The following is a 12805-nucleotide window of genomic DNA, read 5'->3' as shown; positions in this document are numbered from 1 at the left end:
TAACATATTTAAAGTGGTCTCCCCTTGTTGGCAGGGTTATGCAGCAGGCGGCTTGGCGTGGTAAACCAGAATAAAAATAAGTAGACACCAAAAACGGAGATAACAGAACTTCATACAGTCTTTTGTTTCACTCGATCCACAACTGAAGTCAGCTGTGGATGCGCAGCCATTTATTGAACACACCCACAAATCACAGCACCTGTCTTGTCAATCAACTCAACCAATTAACGAGTGAAACCACACAACTTGAGTCCAAACAAAGACAAATAATTGAGAGCACTCTCTCCTCAACACCCCTCAGCCTGCCAACTCAAAGAAGGAGGAAAGCAACCAAATTCTGCAGTGTCTGTACAGCCGCCCGGATGAGCCATCCAGTGTGATGTTGCTTCTACGAGCCGTTCAGATTCTGCTCCTGTCGTTACGTAACGGCGGGAGCGATGCGTGAAACCATGCCCACAACAACTCCGCCGGCCGGAGCTTCCGCCATTTTTTCATAGCGGTGTATCGCGTCATTCAGGCAGCCAATCAGCACAGTTGCCTCATCATCATAGCCCCGCCCACTCAGAATCCAGCATAGAGAAGGAGGTTAGAGACTGGCAAGATAAAGACATGGTTTAGAGGCTGAATTTCTAATTTATTTAGCAAAAACAATCAAAAGCTTGTTTTTAAGACATTCAAGGCCTGTTTAAAATAGGTATTAGATGCCATAATAGGTCCCCTTTAAGGTAAGCTTGTATAAAATAACCGCGGAAGCATCAAACACAACACAAAGTGAGATGGATTAAGAAAATGAAGTGACCCCAAGGTTGTAGTGAAAGAAGTGGTTTATTACAGCAAAGAAGCCAAACATTACAGACAGGAATAATTATGAATCATGAATATCAACTCTGTACTCAGACTGGCCTCTCGTCCAGACACCAGCTTCACCAGGGCCACAACTTCATTTTTATGATGGAGGAATGTTATTTTTTTCCCATTAAATTTAAAGTTAATAGAGTTGTATATACTGTATTTACTTTTTGTAAACACCTTGGAATCGAGTCTGACCAGCCATCCAAATTCTTCTCCTCTTAGATATAAAGAAGTAGTCTGGTTCGTCTGGATTTGACTTTGGGCAGACAAATGAACGAGTTGGTGTATCTGGAATGAACCAAGTAGAGGGATGCACGTTAAGCACAAGCATCACTCATGCTGTCTGCCTGACCAAGGTCTGGAGCTGATATGAACTCACCTGCAAAAATATTTATGGACATAGATTATGTTCTTTATCATCTATGTTGAAATAAATACTTAGGTACGTAGGTACATTCTGTGCCAGAGGAAATGGTTGGGAATGGAGGAGGTACCAGACCAATTTCACCAGACAGAATTTACTTGAGGTGAATGGGTATGACTGGACAGGTCGTTCCTTTTGTACAACTGGCAAACCCCAACATCACCGGAGAAAAGATAAAGCTGGATAAACACAAGGTCTCTGCATTTCTGTTCCCTTCTGCAGGTCAGACCAGAAATGTGAAGAAATAAATGTGAAAACTGATGTTTCACCAACAGTTAAAAAAATAAGAGGAAAAACTCATGCACCTGGTAAAAACTGAAAGCGTTTTGAACACCACCTCTTATGATGTTAAATTCACCAGGTGTACAGTCTGGAATTAATCAATTACAAAACAAATTTTCTGAAATTTCATCCATCAACTAGATCTCTACTGTTAGTTCAACAATCAAGCCCTCTTACGCAAATGATATGATATTTACTTACAAGAACATCCTTACAAGCTGCTCCAACCGGGCAGAGCATCTGACATTTTATTTACAATAAAGTTTTTATTTTATTTCTTTTTTTTTTGTCTCTATAACTTGTGCACAAACAGAAGTATTTTAAATTCAATAAGCTCATAAAGCCTCACAAAGAAGCATCCTAATGAATTAAACACAACAAATGATGATTTAAGGTTTTCAAAACAGTGATCGTCCATGAGAACGCATTGTAGCGCTCAAAGATACTGTTAAAATGCTTGTTTGAACAAAGAAATTCAAATGATTAGGCACAATAAATGTATTTGTATCACAGTTCTGCATGTTCCACTCACTAAGCCTGTTTCATCACAGTCGGTGTGATTTCAGGGATAATGGTGAACAGGATATGTGGATGAAGATAAACAGCTTATCCCGACTAAGACGTTAAGAGGGATAGGAGCTATTATCCGAAATACTTTATGCACATCAATGCACTGATGTTGTCCTGACCATGAAAAGAGCAGTGGGCTTGTACACAAAAAAAAAACAACACAGTAACGTCACGGAGATTTGTCAGGTGAAAAACAAAGACAATATTACTGGATTCCACCTAAATACTGAAAGACTACTTCTAAAGCTTCAATATACAGCTTCAATCAGGGGTTCTTAAACTCTTCTTTTATGGACCCAAACTGAGAAAGTGTAATCTTTAATCTCTAAGCTTGGGAACCATTATGGGCTCGTTAAATCAAATACCCTCAAGACTCTAGAGGAAAAACTGCCCATTTTGTGTCCCGAAACAGTTTAAGAAACGCTGGTGGTCGAGTAAACGTGGAATGAAAAATGATTGTTCTTACAAGCAATGCAAGTAAACAAACAATAAATACAAACAATGTGCTTTATCTATATAGACATATTTACACAGTCTTTGGCTTATGATTAAACATCAGCTACAAAATAATATTAAAACAAAAACAAAAAATGTTGGCCACCAGTGCACAAAAGGAAATAAAAATGAAGCCTGGGGTCAGCTCACTTCCAATCCCATTCAAGTCCTAAATGGAAACTGTGATTTAGTTCATGAAATCAGATTAAACCTCAGTCTTTTTGGACAGAACGTTGAGGTTTGTGTCTTGACCTAAATTTGTTCTATTTTTATTTAGTGTTTTTGAGTTTTGAAAGGTTTTCCATTGTGAACTGGCTGAATTGAAAGTGCATTGGGCCCAGCCCTGCAACAAACATGATTATAATCAAACGTGTTCAATTTCACAATTTGGGGTAGAAAAGAAGACTTTCTAACTTCTACCCAATAAAACAGTACATGATACGAAAAAACCAAATACAAAATAATAAACTTGTAAACCTATATTGATAATCAATTTGTTTTTAACACTTAAATCTCTGTTCCGTTGTCCGTCTTTAATCCTCTCTGTGGGACTAATTTAAAATGGAATAAAAGTATCTGTAAAGTATTTCTAGAAAATGGTGCTCAATTGTTCACTGAAATGAACGGAAAAAATAACATAAGGAGGTGTAGATCAGAAAAAGAAGCGTCCACAGAGTCTGGCTCGGTTGCAACTTTAGTCTTCCCTTTCTGATACAAAAGCAGTGGTTGAAATTATTTAAACATCGCCATGATGAAATGCCTGGCAAGCTAAAGTACTCTGAGATTAGCATGATAGCCAGAAAGTGGGGCCACTGAAAAGCTATAACTTGCATTTTTTAAAACCTTTTTTAAAATCAAAAGCTGAGTGCAGATTGCAAAGGGAAGGGAGACATCTACAGTGCACACTGAGTACTGCAGCACAAAGTAACGAGTCTGTAGGAGGGGGCTGCGGTGAGAGCCTAACATTTAAATCGGGGCCTAAAACATAAAAGGGCCCTCTGGCACTCGAAAAACTGTACAATAAACATAAAAGAATAAAACAATTCACTTCTCCTCTTCTGCTGCTGCAGTCTTCTCCACCACATTTCTTGTTCAAAGTCCACTGCATAAAGGAGCCCTCTGCACTTATAGTCCATGTTGGATTCAACAGAAAGGCCATCAAAAAAAGGGCTTCAGGACCAAACAAAAGCAAAGCATCAAACACGTGAGAAGTGTACAGATGTTCCCCAGCTCTTCTTCACCTCTTCTTCACCACCTCCCTCTTCCACACTCTGCTTAGGACGACTCAATGAACTCCAGTGCCAGGTCGTAGCAGAAGCGATACTGTTCCTGTATGCAAATAGACACACGCATGCAATTAACCCATTTGTATGGTCACATTTTAGTCACAGCACCACGGCTTGTAGTATCTCACATGTCCACTACTACTACTACTACTACTACTACTACGACTGTCATTTAGCAGACGCTTTTATCCAAAGCACATTTATTTATTATTATTTATTTATTTATTTATTTTTTGTTCCCTTCCCGCCCTACAGAACAGTCCCTTTATACAACAAAGCTACGTCTAAAAAGAGATCATCATCTTGTCATAAATGCATGCAGCCTACTCAGTGCTGAGTCCTGCAAAGAGCTGGAGTTTACTAGATGCAGAAATGCTCCTTAAAGAGCTGAGTCTTTAGCTTGCTCTTAAAAGTAGGTACAGACCCTGCAGATCGGACAGAGTTTGGTAGGTCTTTCCACCATCGGGGTGTCTAGTAAATTCTCTCCCTCATTCCCAGAGATTGGTGCACTCACCGGAGTATCCACCATGTTGGGCTTGCTGTTCCTCAAGGTCTTCACAGCGTGGAAGACGTCAACCACATTCTGTCTCTTAGCCATCTCACACACAATGCTGCTGGCACACAAAACACCACTACGCCCACCGCCGTTCCTACAAAGACAAAATAAAACAGAAATATGTTACAGAAAGCTCAAACTATTTCTCCTTACTTCCATCTCGATGTCATTGTGGCACACGGTTAAAAAAACAGTTCATGATGTTAGTAAACGTTAAGCAGGTCCAGAGAAAAAGTCCAAAAAGCAAAGGGCCACTTTGATCTGTCAACACTTGTTTATTATCACCAAATGGTGCCAGTTACCAAGCATTTTATGAAAGAAAAAATAAAATAGTGTATTTTGTGTGCTTACAAGCAGTGCACTATTGTTCTTCCTTCTCCCTCCTCTCCCTCACGCTGCCACTGGTCAACTTGAAGGATCAATTTGAGGAAAGAGCGTTTGGAGGCGGGGATCTCTCTATGCCCCGCCCATCCCAGGTACTGGAACTGACGAACCATTAGGTAACCTTCCTGAGGCTGAAAGATCAACACAGGACTGTTACTGCGGTAGAAGGAGAGATCCAACACAGGTGCAGAAACAGAGACAGAAGCCACAACTCGGCTGGATAAGATAAATCAGAGCACTAACCCTGGTGAGGTTGCACACTCTGAAGAGTCTGCTGATAACATCACAGTCCATTGAGCAAGACATACATTCCACCTGGACTGGACCGTAACGCAGCATACCCTCCTCCGGCCAGTACTGAGGACAACCCTGATAGAGACAATTGAAATATTTACATCAACATATATGGCAAAGAACATCACAAATGGGAATATTTAGCAAAAGCTATATAATTAAAATCATAAGCCATAGCAGTTTAGCTATACGTACATTCAGAAAAGTCAAGGAGACTTTGCTCATTCAAGAAAACATCACTTAAGGTAATCATAAGTATAAAACACCCTTAAAGTGAGTTACCTGCGCCAGGTCAATCTCATTCAGCATCACCAGACTGGTACATCCATAGTCATAAACTAGACGCCAAAAGTCTTTGACGGTGTTGGGGAGCGGGTGTTGGGTAACAATGAACGCAGCAGGCTGTCGGTAGCTCTGCACACAAGAGACAACAAAGGTGATGTGAGGTTTTTCTTCAAGTCCCTGCTGTGTTCAAAATCTTTGTTTTTGTCAGTACATCTTTCTTGTTTTCTCTCATCCATATACACATTACAACACTAACAGGAAAGTGACACAATTAGTGGGGGATGACGGAGCAAAAGCGATGTTTAATCATGCAGTGGGCTTTATCTGAGAGGGTCAGGAGCATGCATCAACATACAGAACAGACTAAACACTACATCACACTTCGTCTAACTGGAACTGGAGCAGTTACATGTGTACTCAGTGAGGTCAGAAAGGTACATTTCTATAAATATCACATGGAAAATGTATGTGAAGTTAAGCACGAGACAGAAAATACCTTTTTTACACAATGTACTGCCTGAACTAAATCTGGAATGGAAATGTGCAGCCAGATATGTGACAGAGGTGTGAATGAGTGGTGGGTCAGGCGCTGTGATTGGGATAAGAGTGTATTAAAATGACTTTGTTCAACATGAAACTGGTGGCAGAACAACACTGAAGCCATGAAACAAATCCAGTACTGTAGATTTGAAATAAAATCCCATTACCTGAAACTCTTCTGACAGCTTGGTTAGAGAGAGGCCAGAGGTAAGAGACTAAACTTTAAATGTAAACCCTGAAAACTCTGAATTCAGTCACTTCTACAGCAGATATAGTAGTCTGTTCTAAAGTCAGGTTTCCTCCAACACCATGTTACATTTTATGTTTAAAACATTAACATGAAACTACTCCCATACCTACAACCCACCCCTCGGTATTTTTTTTCCAGCATCTCTGATATTTGTTGACAAAATCTTCATCTGTCTGAAAATAACCAGGTGATTGTAAATTTCTACCAGTTCAGTGACTTTTCGACCCGTCATACATGGGCAACACGTTGAGGCTTTGTCAGCTGTTGCCAATGTAAGCCATGTTTGGGTGTCGGCCAGAGAAGCTAGTGGTCTTTTGGAGAACCTGGATTTGTCTCTAGCCTTCTGCTACTAAAACCACAAACACAGCATCACACAAACAGGGAGGGGAATCTTTGTGTATATCTGTACAAAATATATGCACATGTTCAAGTTTTTTAATCAGTCCATTTTTCTTAGAAGCTTGTATCATTTTCAACATCTATGCAATTTGGGACAACACATTTATTTATTTATTATTTTTAGTCATTGTATTGCATTTACACAATTTGTGTTAAAATTATTCCCATTGCTGGTCTAATAATACACATATGTGCAAAATGTCCCAAACTACTCTGGCTTGTGTTGAAGATAACACAACCTCCCTGAATGCACATTTAACATGTTTTTGACTTACATCCATCAAAGCGGCGTTGATGTAGTTGCTGCTTTCCCCATCTATTGTAATGAGGAAGGGCAGGCATCTATCGGGAGGAAGGCCATCCATAAAGCGGTTCTTATCTTGGTTTCTTGGCAACAACGCAATGCTGCAGTCTTCTGGTTGAGGCTGAGGAGTCACTGAGTTTAATGTCTGAACAAAGAGAGAACGGTTTGATGTCAAATGGATGTACAGGTGAGATATCCTTATAGAGAGGTACTGTAAAAACAATATACACTTGAAAATTGTGCTCATGAAAACAAAAACTGGTGTTTATTAAGAAAGTTAGCATAGGACAAAAAAACATATATTGTGACATTTAAACAAAGTCTCTAAATTTATTGTAAATACTTGGAACACCTGAATGGAAGTTATTTTAAAGCACCAAGCGGCAGATTTACCTGAAACTCATCCTTCAGGTGGGAAGAGTTGGTTTGGGAGTCGATGCGGATCAGCTCATAAAACGCTGCTTTGAACTCACACACTGGTATGGCTGTTTCTCCACACAGACAAGCTTCTAGGATGGCGTCATGGATGAAAATATACTGCTCCTGTTTATGATTTAACACACATATTATAACACAAGTACACATGTATCACCCTTAGATAAAGATCTTGCAAACAATAAAACACGTACAACTTGTCGCGCAGATGAAACACAAACTGAAATGAAAATGGTAATGCAAATGCTGAGTGAGTGAAGACTGATGGAGACATGGATGAAATGGATGGCATGGTTTACTTCACTGCTGAGTCTGTACTAGAAATTATATTTGGATCTTTCAAGCAAATGACAGAAGCCTGAACTGTATCAAAAGACAGACAGCAACGGGTGATTTAGAGACTGACTTGACTGTGCATTGTTACAGGATCGATGAAAAAAAAAGATTTGTTACTTGGCACGAAATCTTTACGAGTTATGTGATTAATTTGTGAAAATTCTGGGCATTATTACAAAGACAAGCAGAGTCCATGAGGGATTGCCTTATTTATATCCCCTAACCAGTTTTGATGCTTGTAGAAACAATGAAGAAGTGGGAGATGAATGTGCTTCCTTCATATATCTTCTTTCAGTATTTTTACAGAACACGTGCTCATAGTTTGGGATGTGAATGCAGCAAGGTGAGGTGGTGATGAGTGGATGGTGAATAACTGACTACAAACAAGATAGTCACCTCTTCCTGCACCATGCTGCTGACTAGGTCTCAAAGTGAGAGATTATTCTGTCTATTCTAAGATGAGGATGCAGATGGAGGATGGGTAATGCAGTCACCTCAGTCTGTACCATGTTGATCCTCCTGGAGCGAAGAGCCTTCACACAGTTGTAGATGTCGACCACTCCTTCTCTCTCTGCCATGTCCAGCATGATGTCAATGACGATGAAGCAACCTGTGCGTCCGGCCCCAGCGCTGCAGAGAGGGAGACAGACAGACAGACATACAATAAGTAACTGAAAAAGACAGTTGACACATGTAGTGAACCTCTGCTACATCCCAGTATCATTTAAAGCTGCTGCAATAAGTTGTACTGTACATGTAACAGTGGCATCGACTAACCAAAATGTGACTGATCTGAAGCCCAATATTTCCTCTGTTTCTTTGGTCAAGGGACTCCAATTGCAATGATCTGTTTTTGTGATTGTTCGAGATAGTACAGGTAATCTGCAAGTATTTGCATGTCCGTACCTGCAGTGGACCACAATCGGCCCAGCAGAGGGTGGATTGGAGATTTTAACTCTGCGGATGAAGGACAGTAGTCCGGTGGCATGATATGGAACTCCATGATCAGGCCAGCCCGTGAAGTGGAACTGCTTGACCTCCCGAACCTCGTTGAAACCACGCTGAGTGAACACAGACAACATCTGTAATTAACACTTCAAGAAAAATGTCACGTTTACATTTTATTCCACATGTTCATAAACTTCGAGGTTATTTATGAGTTTTTCTCATAGAGCTTAGAGAAGTAAAAGGAAAGAGGACACAACAACTGCACCTTTAACCTGTAAGCCGAAAGCCAGAATATTTCATTGGAGTAGTAATACAAAAGCAATTTTCTGAAAACATTAATTGAAAGGATACTTATAGGTCTAAATTAGTTTCAATGAGACTAAATGCAAATAAGAGAGCATGAATAGATATGAAATACCACGTACAAAAGATAAAACTCTATAACTCACCCTCTCCAGAGTAAATGTGCGAACCACATATTCAGCCAGGGGTTCAACCTCCACAAATGTCACCTTGAAGTCTCCATACACCTCAGCATCATCCGGCCAATACTTGTAGCACTTAACCTGGTAAAAACCAAAGTCCAGAGTCACAGGAAATGATTAGCGAATACCATCATATTAAAAGAATAATATGTTGGGGTTCCCACTGATGCCAACTGTAAAACTCTTGTAAAGTTCCACTATTCGGTGTGTAAAACACACAGCTAAGCATTGGGATATCATTGATTTGAGCCACAGAGGACAGAGAACAGAAAACGAGCAACTTACCCTTCCCACCTCCACCAGATTGGTAACCATGACGATGCAGGCCGACTGTTCCTGCCACACCATCCTCCAGAAATCATATACCGTCTCATGAACAGGACCTGGAGTCAGACATACAGTACCTCTTATCTATAATCTTCTTGAATACAACAATAAGCATGTGTGTTTTCTCAGTATTTGTCAGCTGTATCTTACCCTGAGTGGCGATGTAGTGACTTGGTCTCTGGTACCCCTGAAAAAAACAATACCTCAGTCATTAAGTATGCACTGAAAATGTATGTAGCATTTTCCAGTGTGATTTAAAAAAAAAAACACGGCTTGAAACTGTAAACAGTACAAAAATGTAAAGGTCTTTTCAAGACCACCGTCATTTTGCTTTTACCTGCAATGTACTTTTACTCTTTCTTTTCCATCCTACTGTATGTTCTATGTAAAGTACTTTGAATTGCTTTGTACATAAAATGTGCTATACAAATAAACTTCCCTTGCCTTACAATAAAATAAACATATTTTGATACAATGATGATTTGTTATCGCTCATTCTGAGGGATGTATTAGTGCATATGATGTTTTGAAAAAGCCTTTTTATGTTGTTGATATAATTTGAGATAACCTCTCCACAAGTTTCTGACATCAGCATCTGTTTTCACAGAACTGTGCCCATCAACAGTTTACAAGAGTTTAACAAGAGTCTGAATATGAACCATTAACAAGCCACAGGTGTCTGGGACTTTCTACACTCACAGCAAACCCAGTAATGAAGATTTCTAAAGCATTCGGGAAGAAGAAATTGACACAAAGATCACAATAAAGATAAATAATTATTTCAATTAAGTATAGCACACACTAAAAACCTCATCCTACTTTACCCTCATTCCGTTTCCTTACTTCATCAGTGTGACAACTGGAGTTAGTCTTCAAGGAGAATTGAACATACAAATGTATGCAGCTTATGAAATACTGACCAATACTTTGTTATTGATTAAAATGTAAAATGTTTCAATCTAATATCTAATCAAGTTCTAATACTGACAAACTAAATCTTAAAATCACGACAATGACTTGTCCTATTACATACAGTATATACGGTATATGCACCTGTACACAGTATGCACTACTTTTGGTTTTAAAATCACATCCTGACCTAAAACCTCCCCTACTCAAAGCTGCTTTAATGGACAAGTCCCCACTGGTGCACACCTGAAAATAATATGGTATCTTCAGATGTGCTCCAGTGGTATTAGCAATAAGAAAAAAAAAAAAAACAACAAAAAACAAATTAAGTACAGGGACGGCAAGATGAAGTGAAACATTTCATGCAGCAGAGGCCCAAGCAGCTCCATGTTGTGCATCATCACTTGATGCACATGAGGACTGTGATATGATTCAATGTGTAAGTAAAAAAGTTTGGGGGGTGAATGAAAAAAAATCTACAGTGATACTTACATCCCTGTACAGCCAAATCTACAGCCCAAGCCACAGGCAGAAAGAACAAGTGGAGGAAAGAAAGAAAGCACAACAATGTCAGTGAGTGTCAATCAGAAAAAAGAAAAGCTGTGCTGACATAATGGGAGATTAACCAAAAACATGCAGAAAAAAATGATTAAAAACTCCAAGTTAGACTGAATAGGAAGGACACTCCCTGAAGGCTGTTCATCCTTTCTGAACTTGAATCAGCTTCATATTGTACACTTTTGGGTACCATGTTTGCAAATATTATCTCATTGGTACCAGAAAAAGGAGTGTCCAATCTACTCATTCTAACTCTACCTTCATGTGAGTGTCTGCATGCATGAAATTGTTTAAATGATTATAAATAATATAGAAATGCATGCTGGAAGCATAAAAGCATTACAATAGCACAGCGAGAATGACTCACATGCAGATGTCATGAGGTGAGAAGAGAGATGCAAGAAGCTGAAAGGATGAATGATTGGATGAAGAGATGTTGATGAGGTTGAGCAATGAGTCATATGTCATGAGACAAAGATGATGGAAAATAACTTGAGAAAGCTACGCAGTTTGAGACGACCAGTCAAAAAGTGACTGGACTAAAATGAATCCTGGAAACAGGTTGGGAATTTAAAATAAGATTTTTTCACCCCAGTGCTCCTACCTAAGTCAATCCTGGGCACTGCTCTCCCTCTGCCAGCCCCGGGAGGTCCTGCATTGAGCTCAAGTCTCCTCCTTAACCTGAGGAGTGACGGGCCGCTTCTTTTTATCAAACAGGGTGGGGTTTCTCTGGCCGGACGTAGCGCGTTGAAGGATCACGTTATTCCGGCCAGATCCTCCCCACCCCATCTGGCTCCCCGGCTGGCCAGAGGGGGCATGTATAGCCCAGGACTGCTGTGTGTTTTTGTGAGGGTAGCTCCCATTAGCTACCCAAGGGAACACGAGGAGAACATGCAAACTCCACACAGAAAGGCCCTTTCCCCAACCCCACCCAGGGTGTGGCTGCTGGGGATGGGGAAATGAACACGTCCTCACCGCCCACAATTTTTTATATCTTAAACAATAATTAAAAATATTTAATATAAATATGACAACTGGAAAACAGAAGCCTGGCTCTGTTCAGTGGCAAGACTATCTGCTGATCAGCACTCTAAAATTCAAAAATTTGTTTATTGAAAGTGGAGTAGGTGATCAGTTCAAGAAGCATTTTTTCTTGTTAATTGTTCAAATCATTTTAATGTTTTCAGGAATTAATAAAGGATTTTGTTTTTAACATCTGTTGTTGCTAGGTGCACTGTAAAAAAAACAATTCATTATTTTACTGGAGTCAAGGGAAATGATTTGTTGGCCTTTTTGAACAAATCAAGCTTACGTTCTGCTGGTTTTTTAGTCTTTAATAGTATATCCAATGCATGTGGCCTGTGTTCTAGGCAAGCAACTAGAGGTGGAGCTGCCGCTAGCTGTCAGACGTTGCATTGGCATAACAAACACATCCAAAAGTGTGTTGAAAAAAGCTCCTACTCAATAACGGAGGGAAAAAAAGACAGAAGACCAATGCCACGGTGGATGCATTTCTTTTGGACAAGTAATTGTCCTTTTACCTTTACGCATATTATAGATGGTTCAGATGGTTTGATGCTTTGTCACTCAAAACATGAAAATAAGACCTGAAAAATTGCTTTCTGCAAAGAACATTGAAAAATAGTTTGTTTATCCATTACAGATAAAAAGCACAAGCAATGCACAAAGTTGTAGTCTATGTTGTCATGTACTATGGTACACTGCAGTGCAGTCAAATATGTGAGAAAATAACCTAAACTAGTCAATGTAAAGTCTACGTCCATGTGTCCAGGTCATCTGGAGACATGTTTCTGGAAGTGTGGGTTTTTGATGGAGGTTTGCAGGAAGAAGCTGAGTATTGTTGTTGGATACTTTCAAAATTAATC

The 12805-nt window shown here is 39.7% G+C and overlaps 1 protein-coding gene across 17 annotated transcripts in view; it reads right to left on the bottom strand.

Annotated features, from left to right (window-relative positions):
* Positions 1-806: 806 nt before the first annotated feature.
* Positions 807-12805, bottom strand: part of ptprk (protein tyrosine phosphatase receptor type K) — a 111139-nt gene continuing 99140 nt past the window's right edge. For 6 of the 17 annotated variants that reach the window (XM_061706968.1, XM_061706974.1, XM_061706972.1 and 3 more), the window contains 14 exons: positions 10854-10871; positions 9603-9639; positions 9411-9508; positions 9090-9206; positions 8599-8753; positions 8187-8322; positions 7315-7464; positions 6893-7066; positions 6136-6153; positions 5426-5557; positions 5093-5218; positions 4817-4980; positions 4424-4559; positions 807-3952 (listed from right to left, as the gene is read on the bottom strand). In XM_061706968.1, coding sequence (XP_061562952.1) covers positions 3899-3952; positions 4424-4559; positions 4817-4980; positions 5093-5218; positions 5426-5557; positions 6136-6153; positions 6893-7066; positions 7315-7464; positions 8187-8322; positions 8599-8753; positions 9090-9206; positions 9411-9508; positions 9603-9639; positions 10854-10871 — 1515 coding nt within the window. In that variant the 3' untranslated portion in view covers positions 807-3898. The remainder of the gene's footprint in view (positions 3953-4423; positions 4560-4816; positions 4981-5092; positions 5219-5425; positions 5558-6135; positions 6154-6892; positions 7067-7314; positions 7465-8186; positions 8323-8598; positions 8754-9089; positions 9207-9410; positions 9509-9602; positions 9640-10853; positions 10872-12805) is intronic. The other 11 variants (XM_061706970.1, XM_061706976.1, XM_061706979.1 and 8 more) reach the window with 4 other exon arrangements.

The sequence above is a fragment of the Cololabis saira genome, chromosome 18 (genome assembly GCF_033807715.1).
Source record: "Cololabis saira isolate AMF1-May2022 chromosome 18, fColSai1.1, whole genome shotgun sequence".
NCBI lineage: Eukaryota > Metazoa > Chordata > Actinopteri > Beloniformes > Belonidae > Cololabis > Cololabis saira.
Note: the sequence above shows the minus strand (reverse complement) of the source record. Positions and strands in the feature narration are given on the sequence as shown.